The sequence below is a fragment of the Dipodomys merriami genome, unplaced genomic scaffold (genome assembly GCF_024711535.1).
Source record: "Dipodomys merriami isolate MVZ:Mamm:240054 unplaced genomic scaffold, mDipMer1.0.p SCAF_13, whole genome shotgun sequence".
Lineage (NCBI taxonomy): Eukaryota > Metazoa > Chordata > Mammalia > Rodentia > Heteromyidae > Dipodomys > Dipodomys merriami.
This window is the reverse complement of record NW_027202604.1, coordinates 13,581,317-13,598,540: the sequence shown is the minus strand read 5'-3', so window position 1 is coordinate 13,598,540 and position 17,224 is coordinate 13,581,317. Positions and strand designations below refer to the sequence as shown.

The 17,224-nt window shown below is 37.8% G+C and overlaps 1 protein-coding gene across 11 annotated transcripts in view; it reads left to right on the top strand.

Annotated features, from left to right (window-relative positions):
• The window catches only part of Thrb (thyroid hormone receptor beta), a 365,706-nt gene that overhangs the window by 312,448 nt on the left and 36,034 nt on the right, over nucleotides 1-17,224 (top strand). Inside the window, exon 1 of one of the 11 annotated variants that reach the window (XM_070018698.1) lies at nucleotides 14,707-15,208. The exons of the other annotated variants lie outside the window; for them this stretch is intronic. Within the exon in view, the coding sequence (XP_069874799.1) occupies nucleotides 14,881-15,208 (328 nt within the window). The 5' untranslated portion in view covers nucleotides 14,707-14,880. Of the gene's footprint in view, nucleotides 1-14,706; nucleotides 15,209-17,224 lie in introns of those variants that run through there. 11 annotated transcript variants of the gene reach the window in all.

The window sequence follows — 17,224 nt, the reverse complement described above, 5'->3', positions numbered from 1 at the left end:
TCTATTTTGACAGTATTAAACCTCATTCATCCTCCCCCACCACCATAGAACTTTCCTGCTAGTCCCCATCCAACTGGAGTCTAATTCTCTTCTTTCCATTCCCCCTATACCATAATAGACCCTTCCTGCTAGTCCCTACCCAACTGGAGTCTATTTCTCTTCTTTCCATTCCTCCTATTGGTCATCAGTTTTTGTTGAGTTTTCACTAATCTGTGTTCATATATACTTGCAATGTGTTATAAAGTTAATTCACCCTCTTTCTTTTGCCATTTCCCCCTCCTTCTCCTGAGTAGTCTCTTAACTTGATTCAAGGTCTATGTTCAATTGTAAAAGTAATTACGAATATGAATATACATATATACTTATGTATACATCTATAACTATGTGTGCCTTTCAGGTGAAACTTTTACATATGAGTGAAAACATGATATTTTGGCTCTTAAAGCCTGGCTTGTATGAGATCCTCTAGTTGTATCTATTTTCCTATGAATGTCATAGTTTCATTTTTCTATATGGATGTATAATATTCCATAGTATGAGTATACACACACACACACACACACACACACACACACACACACACACACACACATACACACACACACACACACACCACATCTTCTTTATCCATGTATCTGTTGTTGAGTACTTCAGTTGATTCCATCATTGGGTTACTGTGGATAGTGTTGCAACAAACATGGATATGCAAGTGTCCCTCTGTGTATTGATTTCTGTTCCTTCAGATCTATGACTAAGTGGTATGATAAGTTCATAAGGAGAGTCAATTTTTAGGCTTTTGAAGAAACTCCATACTGACATACACAGAGGCTGCACTAGTTTGCATTCCCACTAGCAATGTAGTTTCTTCTTAACCCCCATCCTGTCTAGCATTTGTTCTTTGTTTTCTGGATGGCTGTCACTATAACCAGAATAAGAGAAACTCTTAATGTGGCTTTAGCTTGCATTTTTCATAATGGCCAATGATTTCAAATGCTTTATGTGTTTCTTGTGAGAATTGTCTGTTCAATTTCCTTGCTCATTTGTTAACAGGATTGCTTGTTCTCTTATGTTATTCTAGATATTAATACTTTATCTGTTGAATAGCTAGTGAAGGATTTTACACATTTTCTGGGTTGTCACTTGGTTCTAGTGACTTTTCTTTTGTTGTGCAGAAACTCTGTAATTTGATGTAGTCCCATTTGTCAATTTTTACTACCATCCACTAGGCATCTGGTATATTATTTGGGAAAATTTTACAGTTGTGCCAATATCTTCAAACATTTTTCGTGTATTTTTCTGTGGTATACCTAAAATTGCTTACACTGAGGTCTTTGATCCAACTGGAGTTGACTTTTGTACAGGATAAGAGAGGTCCAGTTTCAGCCTCCTGAAGATAGTTTTCTTTTTTTTTTTTTAATTGTGAAAATACCATACAGAGGGGTTACAATTACATGGGCAAGATAATGAGTACATTTCTTATCAAGCATTGTTGCCTCCTCCTTTGTTTCCCCTTCCCATCCCTTCCCATCTTCTCCCCTCCCCCCACTCCCCCACCACCCCTCCCGCCAAAGTTGTAAAGTTCGTTTTTTGACATAACGACTTGTACATCTCATTGTTACAATGGGTCCACCTCTATCCCTATTTAAATGATTTGTTTTTTTCCCTTCCCCTCCACAAATTATACCAACATCAAATACAGTGAAAGCAGGGTTTATGCTGTGGGGAGAGACATACAAAGCAATAAAGAAATCATCTTATAAATATGTTAGAAATAATTGCATGAAAGCAAAAACATTTGAATACTGAAAATAGTTTTCTAAGCATTGCTTAAAAGCCTGTCATTTCTCTATTGTATGTTCATGGATCCTGTGTCAAAAAATTAGCTATAGGTGTGTCATCTTATTTCTGAACCTTCTATGCTATTCCATTGGTCATAAGGTCTGTTTTTGTGTGAGTACCATGTTGATTTCTTTACCATGGTTCTGTAGTATACTTTGAAGACTGACATTGTGATACCTCCAGTGCTCTTATTACTCAGAATTGCTATTGCTATTTGGGGGGGGGGGGTCTTACTTTGCATCCATATTGACTTTTGTACCATAATTCTGTGAAGAATGGGATTTTTATAAATATTACATTGAATTCTATACTTTTGGCAGCCATTTTCACAATGTTCTGCCAATACATGAGTATAAGATTTCATTCAACCTGCTGATATTTTCTTTAATTTCTTCAAAAACTTGTAGTTCTCATACAGGTATGAGAACTACATACTCATGCACTCATTTTCACTTCATTAGATTGATGCCTAGGTATTTTATTGCTTTGGAGGCTATTGTGAATGGAATTGTTCTAATTTTTTCTCGGCCTGTTTATTGTTGGTATATAGAAAAATCTATTGATTTTTGTATTCTACTTCTCCAAAATATTATTTCTAGAACTTTTTGGTGGCATCTGTAGTTTCTGTTAAATACTGTATCATGTCATTAACAAATAGGGAGAATCTGATTTCTTCGTTCCCTATGTGAATCCCTCATTTCTCCTGCCTAATTTCTCTTGCTAGGAATTCTGGTACAATATTGAAAAAGATTGGGGAAAATGCACATCTTTGTTCTGTTCTTGACTTTTGGGAAAGTAGTTTCAGTTTTCCCTCCATTTAATGTTATATTGGCTATAGTTTGTCACAGATACCCTTTATTCATTTTTAAATTTTTATTGTAAAGGTGGTATACAGAGAGGTTACAGATACATAAGTCAGGCATTGAGTACATTTCTTTTTGAACAGTGTCATCCCCTCCCTCTTTTTCTCCCAGTATTTTCCTTCCTGACCCCCCCTTCCCTACTCAAGTTGTATAGTTCATTTCCAAGATAGCCCTTTATTAATTTCAAATATGTCCTTTCTGCTCCTATTTTCTACAGCTTTTAGTATGAAAGTATGGAATCCTTCACAATGCACTTCATCCTAATGGGGTCATGCTAATCTTCCCTATATCATGCTATATATTTTAGTGTATGTCCTGTGTCCAAGTGAACATTCACTTCTACTTTTATAAAACGTTATTGGCATATATCATTGAATTCTCCTATTTTAGATGGACAGTTGATGGCTTGCAACCACCACTACAATCTTACTTTAGAATATTCCCATCACCCCAAAACAACTTCCAGCTACTCCTATTCCTCTGGCCACCTTCTCTTTCTGTACATTTTTGTTTTCTGGATACTGCACAAAATGGAACCCACAATATGTGGTCTTTCATGATCAGAATCTGCACATAACACATTGTTCTTGCAGTTTACCTATGTAATGCTATGTACTGTACCTTGAACTTTTTACCTGCAATTCTTCCTAACATTTTTCAAGTATAAGTGGAGGACTGAAGCCTTTAGTGAACAAAGAATCCATCTTTTGAAAATTACATCAATTGTTATATAGTCTAGATCTTTGCACTCATTATTCTGAAAGGTGGAAAGGCAAAGTAAATGTAAATGACTCAATCACTCATTCATTATTCCTATTATGATGGAAATTTGTGTTAACATTAATCCCTGAGAGATTGCCCTAAGATAAAGTATGCTATAGCTTTTAAATGTCAAAAACATTCCACTCACAAAGCCACTCAACTTTTCAACTCAATTTCATCAGTATGAATTACAAAGAAATCACTATCTTAACACATCAAACTAAGGGAAAATATATCACTATAGGTAACTAAAAATCACATAAAGTGAGGTACACAAATGACATCCATAAACAACAAAATAGAGAAGAGTGCAGTTTTTTTCTAGAGCTAGAGGGAAACATATTAACCATAATAAATGAGATGGAATTAAACTATGCATATTTTTGTAAAAAAAATCAATCATAAAGTGATCTTAGAATGTATTGAAACATGTAAATCAGTGAACTCTCAAAACATTCAAATAAATTTCTACTTAATGGAAGCAGTACAGGTGAGTGAAATAACTTTTACTACCAATCTCTTGCTATTCAAGTGCAGGGGAAAACAAAACTACCCCTCCATTTTCTACTGAGGAAGGTGAATGAAAACACCCCCTCCACCCACCTCACTTCTAGCCAGGCAGTACACCTCATTAGTATATTAAACAAATATGCCAACTCAAGTTCTTCCCAAACTAAAATTTCATTGTGTTTTCTGGACTATGATGCCTGACATGAGACCATATTGGATCATTACAGACTTGCTTATGAATTAAATATTTTTTCATAGAAACAACATAGACATTCTGCTGCTGGTGGCTTAGAAAACAGAAGAATTCCAAGACCATACAGTGACCTGAAATATTTCATAAGTCATACTGTCAACTCCCAACTTTATGGCTCCTGCGTCCTTTTTGAATAGTGTTCAGTTCTCTCATAGCATGAGGTCATTTTTACAATTTTCCTTTGGTCTTATGAAATATCAGCCAGAATGTCAAAAGTCAGCTGAGTGCCATGGCCCAAGCCTGTCCTCTCCTTGGAAGACAGAGATCAGGGGATTGTGATTTAAGGCCAGCCTCGGCAAAAGTTCAAGAGACTCCATTTCACAGTGGCTGGGCAATGAAGTATACACACCTGTTATTCGAGCTATGGCGGAACCAGGATGGCTGGGTACTGTGGCACACATCTGTCATCCCTGGTGACAGATGTCACCAGAAAAGAACAAGGAGGAAGGTCACAGCCCAGGCAGGCTCCAGCATAAAGCAAGATACTACCCTGAAAATAAACAGTGCAAAAAGAGATGGAGACATGGATCAAGTGGTAGCGCCTAGCAAGTATAGGACCCTGAGTTCAAATTCCAGTACTACCAAAAACAATTTTAAAGATGTCAAAATTCACTGCACCCCAAAAAGTCCTGAAGATCTCAGATGGAGTTTGCTACATACTGGGATTATAAGGTCACCTAAATTAACCAAATCAGAGGCCAGGAGAGTTCAACTAAACTGGCCACATAGAGCATGATGTTTTCCTAGATGAATTAAGCATAAAAGTTTCACATCAAAAACAGTACACCAGCCAAACTATTCCCATTTCTATGAAAATCATCAAGAACTTGAGATCTACAATGAAAAAAAAATACATTTCAAGGGATTTCACCAAAAGGAGACTTTCACAAGGTAGCCATTGTGTGTGTGTGTGTGTGTGTGTGTGTGTGTGTGCGCTGAATTAATTATTGATCCACTCAGCTGTAATAGGGTTCCTGATTCTGTTTTAATTTGAGTCTGGTCCTAATCTCACTTTTAGCTGGGCAGTAGTGGCACACCTATAATCTAGCTGTTCAGAAAGCTGAGATCTGAGGATTCTGGTTCAAAGCCAGCGCAGGCAAACACATCTGAGAGACTCTTTTACCTCCAACTAATCACCATACAGTGAGGCATGGAAGTGTAACTCAAATGGTAGAGTCTTAATTTGAGATAATAAGCTAAGAAAGAGTGTGAAGCCTTAAGTTCAAGTCTTCCTGCCAGCACACATTTTAAAAAAGTTTTAATCTCCCTATCTATAACCTTTATGTTATCCTGTCTCAAGACCAGGAATAAACTGAAATAGAGGAAAAAGAAAAAAAAACTTTAAGACTTCAGAGCTCCCAAAACAGCCAGAGCAGGTGGAACAGTTGAGGTTGACCATCCTAAGGAGGCCTGGCCTGCTGACAGGGGGTGGCTCTCAAACGTGAGCTGCATCACAGTGGAGCTCACTAGATGCTGTGATGAACATGAACTATACAACTTGTGAGTGGAGATGGGAGGGAGGGACTGGGAGAGAGTGATGGAAGGGAAGACACTGTGTATTGTTATTATACAATAAAGCAAATCGAGCCAAGGGCTGGTGGCTCATATCTGTAATCCTTGCTACTCGGGCAGCTGAGATCTGAGGATTACAGTTCAGAGCCAGCCCAGGCAGGAATGTCCATCTCCAATAAACCACCAGAAAACCAGAAGTGGTGCTATGGCTCAAGTGGTAGAGCGCTTGCCTTGAGCTGAAGAGCTGAGGGACAGCACCCAGGTTCAGAGTTCAGGCCCCACAACCAACAACAACAACAAAAAACACGTTAGCTGCATCAGAAGCCCCAGGAAAGCCTACTCCCTCTAGAGTTTCTGATCCAGTTGCTCAAGGGTAGAGCTGAAAATGTTGCATTTCTAAGAATTGTGTGGTGATCCTAAAGCTGTGGGTCCCAGAATGACTTTTTGAGGATACAGGTACATTAGGGCGTGTTCTAAAACCTCTGTAGACATACCAGGGCTGCTCATCCACTCACTCATTCTACACATTGACTGCACATCACCTAGTAGAAGGCTGTTGTAGTGAGTGCAGTCTTTTATGAATGTGCCAGGACAACCAGCCCACCCTAGGGAAATAAAACACTCTATAATCCTCAGACCCAACTGACAGCATCTGGTGGAAGAGGCCATTAGGACTTCATCAGGACTTCTCCACTAGTCAGTAGGCCCCACTCCATTTGTTCCACTCTACCAGATCAGAAACCATTCCCTGTGTGGCAAGCTGTGCTGTCATTATTTTTTTCCAAACACATTTTTGTGAAAGTAATTTTACTTTCTGGTGAGTTGCTGTCCTTTTGTGGAGCTGTAACAAGCTGGCACTGTCAAAAGGTTTTTATTAAATTCCCAAAGAGAAACGTTAGAAACAAATGCAGAGTACCACATGTTTTGATAGCGAAGAGGTCTGAGTCTTGTTCTGTGGATCCCCCTGGTGATTTATACTTCCATGTGTCCAGCCTGTGGCTTTCCTCTTAGATAAAGACGAAACAGGACACTCCTTCAGCACCTGCCCAGGTTCCTGCCTCTGTCGTAGGTATGTAGCTTGAGAAAGGGCACTGCTCTTCCAGGTGAGATTCTATCCCTGCAGGTGGCCTCAGATCCTGTGTACATACCAAACAGGGCAGAACTGATAATGCCTGATAAGGCCTAAAGGCATTCTCAAAGTCTGTTTCACTGGGTATTTGTAATGTCACCAGATACATGGAGTTCTGTGACAAGACTTGGTAGAGAAATGCTGCTGCACAAAGCCAACAAAACATAGCAGGTGTCTGTGTGTGGGTATGGGGGGGGGCGTGGTGTGCATGCACATTTGTGCATGATGTGTATCTCCAAGAGGAAGCTATACAGTGCATCAATTTCCTAGACTCATTTGACTATTGAACTTCTTTTTATTGCTTTGTCTTTAATGTATCTCTCATGTCTATTTTTTTTAATTTTTATTTTTTATTGTGAAAATACTGTACAGAGGGGTTACAATTACATGGACAAGATAATGAGTGCATTTCTTATCTAGCATTGTAGCCTCCTCCTTTGTTTCCCCTTCCCATCCTTTCCCATCCTTCCCCTGCCCCCCCACCCAATCCTCCCCTCTCATGTTTATTTTAGAACCCTAATCTATAAAAGTGGTAAGTCAGAAGATTCTAGACATCAAGAGACCAAGAAAGCCAGCATCTAGATGTCTTTTAGCACTTGGATGGCAAAACTGAGAGTCCTACCCCTTTACATTTAGGAAGGGAACTTGCCTCAATTGAGTAGGTCCTTTAGAGAGAAAGAAATGTAGCCAAATATAACCTCTTTAAGAGCAGATATTTTTGGCAGTGATAATGAATCAGTTGAGATAGATTAAATAGCTAAATGGGTCTATCTTTGTTCTCTACTACCAGAGATATAAAAGAATAAGCCGGATGGATTTTATACCGTCCCTATCTCTCAGGAATGCTCAGAGCCTAAGATAATACATTTATTACCATATGTAAAATATTACTTATACTAGGGAGATTCACTAAAATGTTTTCATACATACATATAATTTACCTTCATCATACTCTCCACCCTCACCTTTCATTCTTCCCCCTCTCACTGGCTATCTCCCCAAAATAGTTTCCCTATTAAACATGATATTTTTGTGTTTTAACATGGTATCTTTTTGTTATTTATTGTATTATTCATAATGTTATTAAGTAGTTGCACAAAAAAGTTATAACTCCATAAGTCAGATTATGAGTACAATGCATCTTGATCAATATTACCCCTTCCCTTGTTCTCTCTATCTTCCCCACTTCCATCACTACCCTCAAGTTATATAAGTTTTACATTGAGTAGAATGACTACAGTTGCTCACCCTTCCTCCATTTGCTTACTCTTCTTCCATTCTTGTGGTCTCCTAATTTCCCTACCCCCAAACATTTTTTTTACTTCCTAGTATTCATTTTCTTAAGCACTTAACTAGTTCAGAGGAGTTACACCGTTAGACTCTCTCCCTACATATACCATCCTTTACTCAATTTGTGTGTATGCATAAAACGCTGTATATGTTATTATTCATGTTAGTATTTTAGATCTAGCTCCCACATACAAGAGAAAATGTGCACATTTTGTCTTTGAGTCTGACTTACTCCATTTAACATAATTTTTTTCTAGGCCCATCCAGAAAATGGTATCTTTCTTAATATACATTTAGTTCTCTATATTTTTTCTAAGAGCAAATATTGTTATATATGTGATGATGGTCGCAGGCCTCCAGACCTATAATGGAATCAAAAGAGGCTCCTGAAATGCAGAGCAAGTGGCATTTAAACTCAGTTTTCAAAGATGAAAAGGCTATATTTTATGAAGAGCTCAAGGAAAGGACATTTCAGACAGACAGAAAGAAAAACATGTGAGGTGCCCTTGAGGTGGAGAAGAACTTGAGTGTTCACAGAACAACAAGGGCACTATTTGGGCTGCAGTCAAGTGTATGAGAAAAGAGGTTGATGGGAACTAGAGAAGGACTGCCTTTTGGTAGAGTGGATTTGGTCCTAAGTGCACTGAGAAGCCATAGAAGGTTTTAAGCAGTGGTTTGATGTGGCCTGCTTTGCTGCTTATAAGCATCTCCTTTTGGTTGGGGCATCAAGAAAGAACTAATGAGTGGCCAGGCCAATGGAAAGGCCATGTAGGTGATGAGGGAATTGGGGCTGCAGTGATGGCAACACTTAAATCTATAGACAGAATAAAACCATCTAGAGAATAGGCTGACAATCTTTTTCTCCAAAGCACCAGACAGTAAATATTTTCAGCAGGCCATATGGTCTCTCTTGAAACTAATCAACTCTACCATTGGAGCACAAAAGCAACCATACACAGTGTTAACAAATAAACATAGCTGCATTCCAATAAAACTTTATTTATAAGACAGATGGTGGGCCATATTTGGCGCACAGACTGTCATTTGTAGGATAGACTGAGAAGAGCAAGTACACCTTCCAGTAATAGTGATTATTATGTGCACCAACATCAGTCACTATTACAAGAGCTCTACTTAAAATCCTTTAACCTTTGTAGTAAGTTGGGTACTGTTCTAGTGTATCAAAAAAAAAAAAAGAAGCTACAATGTAAATAAGTTTTATTTCTTTCTTGGGAAAAGAGTCTTGCAGTCTACAGCTAGTATGGCAGTCTTGTGGGCTTCAGCAAGCTCGACTCCTAGTTCATTCATACACTATCTCTGGAATATGGTTCTTATCTTCATAGACTAAAATGGTGGGTAGAGCACCAGCCATCATATCCACATTGCATGTAGAAGTTAGAACAAAATGGCATGTACTAGTTATCTTTTAGGCCATCTTGTAAGTTTTCTATAAACTGACTTGTACCACTTCCTTTATTTTAACTCATTGGGTAGAATTTAGTCACATAGACAGACACATCTGGGTACAGGAAGATTAGCAAATGAGAAATTTTTCTCAAAGGGCATGCACTCAACTAAAATATAGAGAGTCTATTAGTAAATCAAAGTGAAAACAATCATTAGAGTAGAAGCTAGAAGTCTCTGCAGTTGCCCTAAGATTCATCTATTGTCTTTGCTGCCTGCTTGCAAGTATACTGGATAGCTCCTCCCTAAGGCACTTCTTCTCAAGTCCCATGTACTCTTCAATGACAAGAATCACATGATTATCTCATTAGATGGAGAAAAATATTTTGACAAGATCCAACATCTCTTTATAAAAAAAAAAAAACTCTGGAGAAGCTAGGAATACGTGGAGCATTTCTCACTATTATAAAGACTATTTATGACAAATCTACAGCCAACATTATACTTAATGGTGAAACACTAAAACTATTTCCTCTAAAATCAAGAACAAGATAAGGATGTCCACTCTCTCCACTCCTCTTCAATACAGTACTAGAATCCCTAGCAAAAGCAACAAGACAAGAAAAAAATGGATCCAAATAGGGAAGGAAACAAATAAAACTATCCTTTTTTGCAGCTGACATGATCCTATATGTAAAGGACATATAGACTCCCCCTAAAGCTATTAGAGCTGATTCAAAACTTTGGTGAAAGAGCAAACAGAAAAGGAGCTTTTCTGTATGCCAACAATGAGAAGATTGATTGAGACTGAAATCAGAAAAACAATCCATTTTCCATAGCCTCAGAAAAAAAAGTAAGAATTAACCAAGGATGTGAAGGACATATATAGTGAAAACTTTAAAATTTAAAAACAGAAACTGAAGACCTAAGGAGATAGAAATACCTTCCATTCTCCTGGATTGGCAGGATTAACATCATGAAAATGACAATACTGCCCAAAGCAATCTACAAATTCAATGCACAATACCCATCAAAATCCCAACATCATTCTTCAATAAGATAGAGAAAGCAGTCCACAATTTCATATGAAACCACAAAAGATCCAAAAGCAATCCATATCAGGGAAAGTAGTGCTGCAGGTATAATAATACCAAACTTCAAACTCTACTACAGAGCTATAGTAATGAAAACAGCTTGGTACTGGCACAAAAAAAGCCCTGTGGGCCAATGGAACAGAATAGAAGACCCAGAAAATAGTCATCTAATATTTGGGAGCCAAAAACATAGTCTGGAAGAAAGAGAGCCTATTCAACAAATGGTGCTGGGAAAATTGGATATCCACATACAAAAAACTGACACTACATCCTTATATCATCTTGCACCAGTGTCAATTCAAAATGGATCAAAGGCTTCAATGTAAAATTTGAAACCATGAAACTTACAGAAAGGAGGAGAAACATTAAGACTCCTCAGCACAGGCAGAAACTGTCTGAGTAATAATTCAGAATCACAACAAATCAAAGAAAGACTGGATAAATGGTATTTTATCAAACAATGAAATTCTGCTCATCCATTAGAAAGAATGACATTGAACCATTCGTAAGGAAATGGAAAGACTTGGAGAGGATTATGTTAAATGAAGTAAGCCAGACCCAGAGAAGCATAGATTGCACAGTTTCCCTCATTAGTGAGAACTAGAAAGTTCCTGTAAATCTATAAGTAAGCACACTGGGTGGCACCAAAGCAGTTATAAATGAATTAACTGAAGTATAATAGAATCTATAGAAAACACAAATAGAAAAACTAAGTCAATGTCCCACAAAATGAGTACTAAGAATGGATACTTGCAGGGAGTGAGGGGAGAAGGTCAAAAGGAGAGTAGTAGAGGAATAAATGGGGGAAATGAGCCACAGAACTGAGAAAAATAGGGAAGGGATGTATAGAAGCATGGGGGAGAAATGTTGAAGGTATGACACAGATCAAAATGCATTGGGTACATAAATTGCTTTGTTAAATGCCAAAAATATCCAATATATAACCTAGAAAAGTGAGGAAAGGGGTGGAGTGGAGGGGTGGGTGAGAATGCTAGAAAGGATGACATTGGTCAAAGGGCACTGTGTTTATATACTGTTCTATTCAATGACAACTCATTTGTACAACTACCTAATCAAATTTTAAAGCTTCTTCACAACAAAGGAGTAAGCCAACATACAAAAAAAAAGCCTAAAGAATGGGAAAAGATTTTTTGCCGCTATTTTTCAGACAAGAGTCTAATATCCAAAATACACTTTGAGCTTAAAAAATTAAATCTACAAAAATTAAACTGCCAAAGAGCCAACAATCCAATTAATAACTGGGCTAATGACCTAAAAACAGACATCTCAGATTTCTTAAACTTCTCACTAAATGATTAAATTAGGGCAGTCAGCCAAGGAAATCGGAAAATACCCTTATTGAAGCTCAACTCACTCATGACACATAATGAGTTGAGTCCTTTATATACTTAGCAGCATACACAGTCTCAGATAACAAGTGTGATTGCTTCCATAGGGAGACATGAGTGGCCCTGTTTCTCATGTAGTGTGAGCATTGAACTCCATTTTCAGTTCAAAGCAGCAAGAGTTCCATGGATTCATTACAAGTATTCCAGCTTGGTGTGAGAGTTTTGTTCTGTTTTCTCCAAAAGAGAAAGGTGAAAGAGAGTTCTAGTAAAACATTTTGGAGGGAACTCACCTTTTCCTAAATTCAGTAAAAATGCAGCTGACTCTTCCAATAACCAGTGACAAAAAAAAAAAAGGAGAGGAAGTCCTCACCCTTTTTGACAATAGTATGAATCTTTTCAAGAGAAAGGGTAACACTGGGATTTCTCAAGCACACTTAAGGACATCTGAAATTGTTTTACAGTATCCCTTTGGAATTTCCATTCATGTTCTGGCTTTAGTTGGCATTGTTAGTGATGAAAACAAGGAAAGGCTTAGAACCACAAAGTACCTGGGAAAAACTACAAGTTCAGATGTGTTCCACATTTAGCTCCCAACCAGAAAAAGAGGACTTAGAGAGTGCATGGTTGCCAGGAAAAAGACTGCCTTATTGAAAGGTTGATTTTTTTTTCAGAGTATATTGACATTTTCAATAGGGAGGAAATAAATATTCATTGTAATGTTGTGTAAGTGTTTTTTTTTTTTTGGTTGGTCATGAGGCCTGAACTCTGGGCCTGGACACTGTCCCTCAGCTCTTCAGCTCAAGGCTAGCACTCAACCACTTGAGCCACAGCATCACTTCTGGATTTTTCTACTTATGTGATGCTGAGGAATCAAGCCAAGGTCCTCATGCATGCAAGGCAAGCACTCTACCACTGAGCCACCTTCCCAGCCCGTGTATATGTTCTTTAAAATGCTTGTAAATAATTTTCTTTAAAAGTAAGAATACTGGCAAGTCATTATTAAAATATGAGCCTCATATTTTTACTCCTAATATCAACTTTATGGAATGTTTTAATTCATTTTCCAGTTTCAGTTATACCAATTAGAGACATTACTTCACTTATAGCTCAGTTATAGTTTTCTAGTCCGTTCCTCCTTCCCTCCCTTTCTTCCTTCTTTCCCTTCCTCTTTTCCTCCTTCCCTTTCTCCTCTTCCTCCTCCTTTTTTGTACATTTTTTATTGTAAAACCATTGTACAGAGGGGTTACAGGTATATGATCAAGGTAATGAGTACAATTCCTATTGATCATTGTTACCTCCACCTTTGTTTTCCCCCTACCATCCCTTCCTTCCCACCTCTACAACTACCTCCACCCCCCCCAGGCCGAAGTTGTAATTTTCAACCTCATGTTTTATACATCTCATCATTACAATTCCTCCTCCTTTTTCAACATTATCTTGCTGTGTAGCCTAGAGTAACTGGGAATTGACAATCCTCTCACCTCAGCCTCTGGAGTGCTGGAATTACAGGCATATACCTGGTCCCTGTCAAGTCTTGTTACCAACCGTTCACATGAGTCACCTTGCCTGTCTTTCCTTTAGTTCATTTATAAAGTACTGTACAAGTTGAGCCACTTCAACATACCAGGAGAAAGAGAAAGAACCCCTAGGGTTAACAGTAAGCACCTCCCCCCTCGCTGATGTCATGATCTAGGGAATCATATGCATATATGAACAACACTGGCTACTGTTCACAGAAAGAAAACCACTCATAATCATCTCACTAGCATTTCCAGTCTAATTGGATAGTTCCTTAATTAAAAAGACATGGTGATTCTTACAGGAAATACATTTCCTCTCAGATCACTACCTTTAAGTGACAAGTCCATGAATTCTACCTCAATTACATTAAAGTTGAAAATAATTGCAAAGATGTGACTGGAAATAAAGCAGGGGCACAGTTTTCCACACACTGCTAATCAGCATTGCTCAGCTCAAAGGAACTGGAAAGCTGCTATAATACAGGTCTGTTCCTCGTGGCAGCTCATTGGCACATTCTCATCCTTATAAACAAGTCATGAAGACAGCTAATTTGTTTTACATCTTATGTAGATCAGTGATAACAATATAGAAAATGCCCAGGAACAAGGAAGAGGATAGAGCACATGACACCAACATTTTCAAGGTGGCCAGTGAGAACCCAGGATCATGGATGGATGGTTGGAACCAGCTATTAAAAGCCAATTGGTAGTGTTCAACAAAGAATCATCCACTAATGTTCACACAAACAGATTAAAGCCTCCCAGTCAATTGTCAGGCTCATTACTCCTAGATTTTCTCTTGTTGATGCTAATAAACTAGATTATTGATTTTAGGATTGTCTGTATATCCAAGGATATTCTTTTAAGATGTCTTCAAAACATTTCACGCTTAAGTTGTCCATAACAATGAGTAATCATTTTCTAATCAAGTCAAAAAGGGTTAAACCCCATGTATAAAATGAATCTTTCCCAACTTCACAGTAAAAGGAACCTTCTTGCTTATCGCTCCTTATCTGGGTGAGACCATTTGCACCTGCCTGCCATCTTCCCCAGGAATTAGCTGCATGTACAGCTTAAGACCTTTATAGTTATAAATCTGCTTTCCACTGTGTGGGGATGGCAGGAGAGCTCTAAAGACACCTCCATCTGGGTAGGATTTTAGCACATCAGGTGCTATTCCCAAGTGAAGCAGGCTGGCTTGCTGTGCTGGTGGTGGTTATTCATCTTCCCCTGTCCTTTCATGTGTATGTATATATGCTTCTGGGTGTATAGGCCCTGCTCATAGGGAGGGGGCTGGTGAATGCGTGCGTAGCGTGTATGTATATGTAAAGTAGAAACTGAACCAGGATAACAAAATGAACTACTGTATGCAAGAAATGTATGAAGTGTGCCCAGCAGCCGGCAGCAACTGCTACATGCAGGCCACTGATTATTACACCTACCTGGAGGACAGTCCGGGCTTCGGTGGTGGTGCTGCTCAGACGGTGCCCAGGAACAGCGTATATATGGAACAGGCCTGGGCAGTGAACCAGCTGTATACCTGTAGTTACCCTGGAAACATGTTGAAAAGCAAGGACTCTGACTTGGATATGGCCCTGCATCAATACAGCCAGCCTGCATATCTCTCTGAAGAAAAGCCTACTTTTCCTCAAGTGCAGTCACCACCGTACTCTCAAAGAAAAGGTAGGGACCCTTTCTGCTTAAATTTGTCCCAAGTTCCAGTGTTGTTTATGTTTCCTCTTGAAGTTAGTGTGCATCTCATTTGTCACATCTTTGTATATGAACGCTGAGTATTCAAAATTAAAAGGCAGCCGAAAGAGAGGTTGCTAGGTGATTGAAGGACTATTGGCCACAGCGATTTCCAAATGTTTTCTTTCTTTGTGTGTGAGAGCTGGAGAGAGTTGGATTTCTGGAATGTATGTGCCTGTGGGCCTATCTATCTTTATTGCCCAGTAGGGTTGGTATTGGTTTCTTTGCTAAGGAAAACAGGCATGAGGTTTCCTCTTGGATAGACATGTTAGTATCTGAATAAGATAATTCTCCTCCTTTCATGTTCAGACCCAAACTGCATTTGACTTTTTGTTGGCACTTCATTATTGCAAGTTTATTTTACTTATCTGCTGAAATAGTTGAAGGATTTCTTTGACAGTGCAATAATGTGTTATGTTAGATTTGTAAATGTTCTTTTTAATACATTTATTTATCCATGTGAACCGTTAACAAAGTTATTTGTAATCAAACTGTAAAAATATAAAACTTAAAACAAAAACGTATATACTGTACCTTACATTTGTGCCCCTAAAATCTGAGTTTACAATGATAAGAAATAAGCTCATTAGAGAAAATCAAGTGATAAAACTTTCAAAAGATCCAATATTAAAACAAGTGTAACATACATTTAACAGACATAATAATCCTTAATTTCTGATCAATAGAACATGTCTTGTATTATCAAAAGATAAAAGAGGTAAACAAGTAGTGCCATAGAAAGGCTCTTAAGAAGTTTACATTCTACTGTAAATATACCTTAAACTCACCTTGTACATCCTGAGTATAATCTACAACTCTTTGCCTAGAGAACCAAATTTACAGGTTTCTATAATTTGCAAGAATGGATGCTTGTTGATTTCAAAGGTAAATTTTCCTATGAAATTAATGAAATGCATCTTTTAAAAAAATAACATGGTTTATTTAGTTGCAGTTTCCATAAAAAATGGTTTTTCTTAATGTGACTCTTGATTAAAAGTAGCCTGTTGTGAAAATAGATCTTAAAAAAATTAAAATCTCTAGTTTTTATTATAAGTAAAATGATATGTGTTTATATTTATAAGGAATTTACCTTTGAAAGGAATCAACATTACCTTATTAATGCTTGGCTATGCCTTTTGTAGCATGCAGAATTATAGTAACTGCTGTCTATTATACCACTGTCTTTAAAAATTCCTGCACAGATTTTCAGGCTCTTCCCTTTTGTCTTTTTCACTTGGTTTTTCTTCAACCAACACTAGGGAATATTTGCTTATAAAATATGAAACCAGAGATTATTTACTAATTAATTTGATGCATGAACTAGAAGAAAAGACACATTGTATGCATATATTTATGTAATTTCTCAAAGCTATTGAAAAAACACTGCCACCTGCCAAACCTACTAAATCAAATCAGACAAATATTCTTAAATGTACTATTATTCACTGTTACGGTTCTTCAAGTAAATCCCAGAAAAATGAAACCCAGCTGTTAACTGGCTCTTAAGACAAAAGGTCATACCCAACTTGTTTATCCCTATTGATCCACTATTGATTTTTGCTGTTGTTGAAAGACATAAGTAGTGTCTCATTAAGGCAAAATTAAGACTACAAACAGGTGTTCAGTGGGGGCAGGCCTCATTTTCCAATTGGATTTTTACCTATTTTCATGAGGTTCATAATTGCTGTGTTTTTGTCACTATGGCTGTTGACTTTCTGTAAGGATGGTATATTCTTTAAACTCTACCCTTTAATAGGATGTTACTGTAATCTTGTTTCATATAAAATATACCTTAATGAGTTGTACACATTGATGGGCAGGGGTGGGGTGGGGGAATGAAGGGAGTTGTAACAGCAATAGACAACCAGAACTGGAGAATATTTGCTTATAAAAATATGAAAAAAAAGACTCTTTAATTGGTAGACTTTAGGATGACCTTTAATTTTCTGT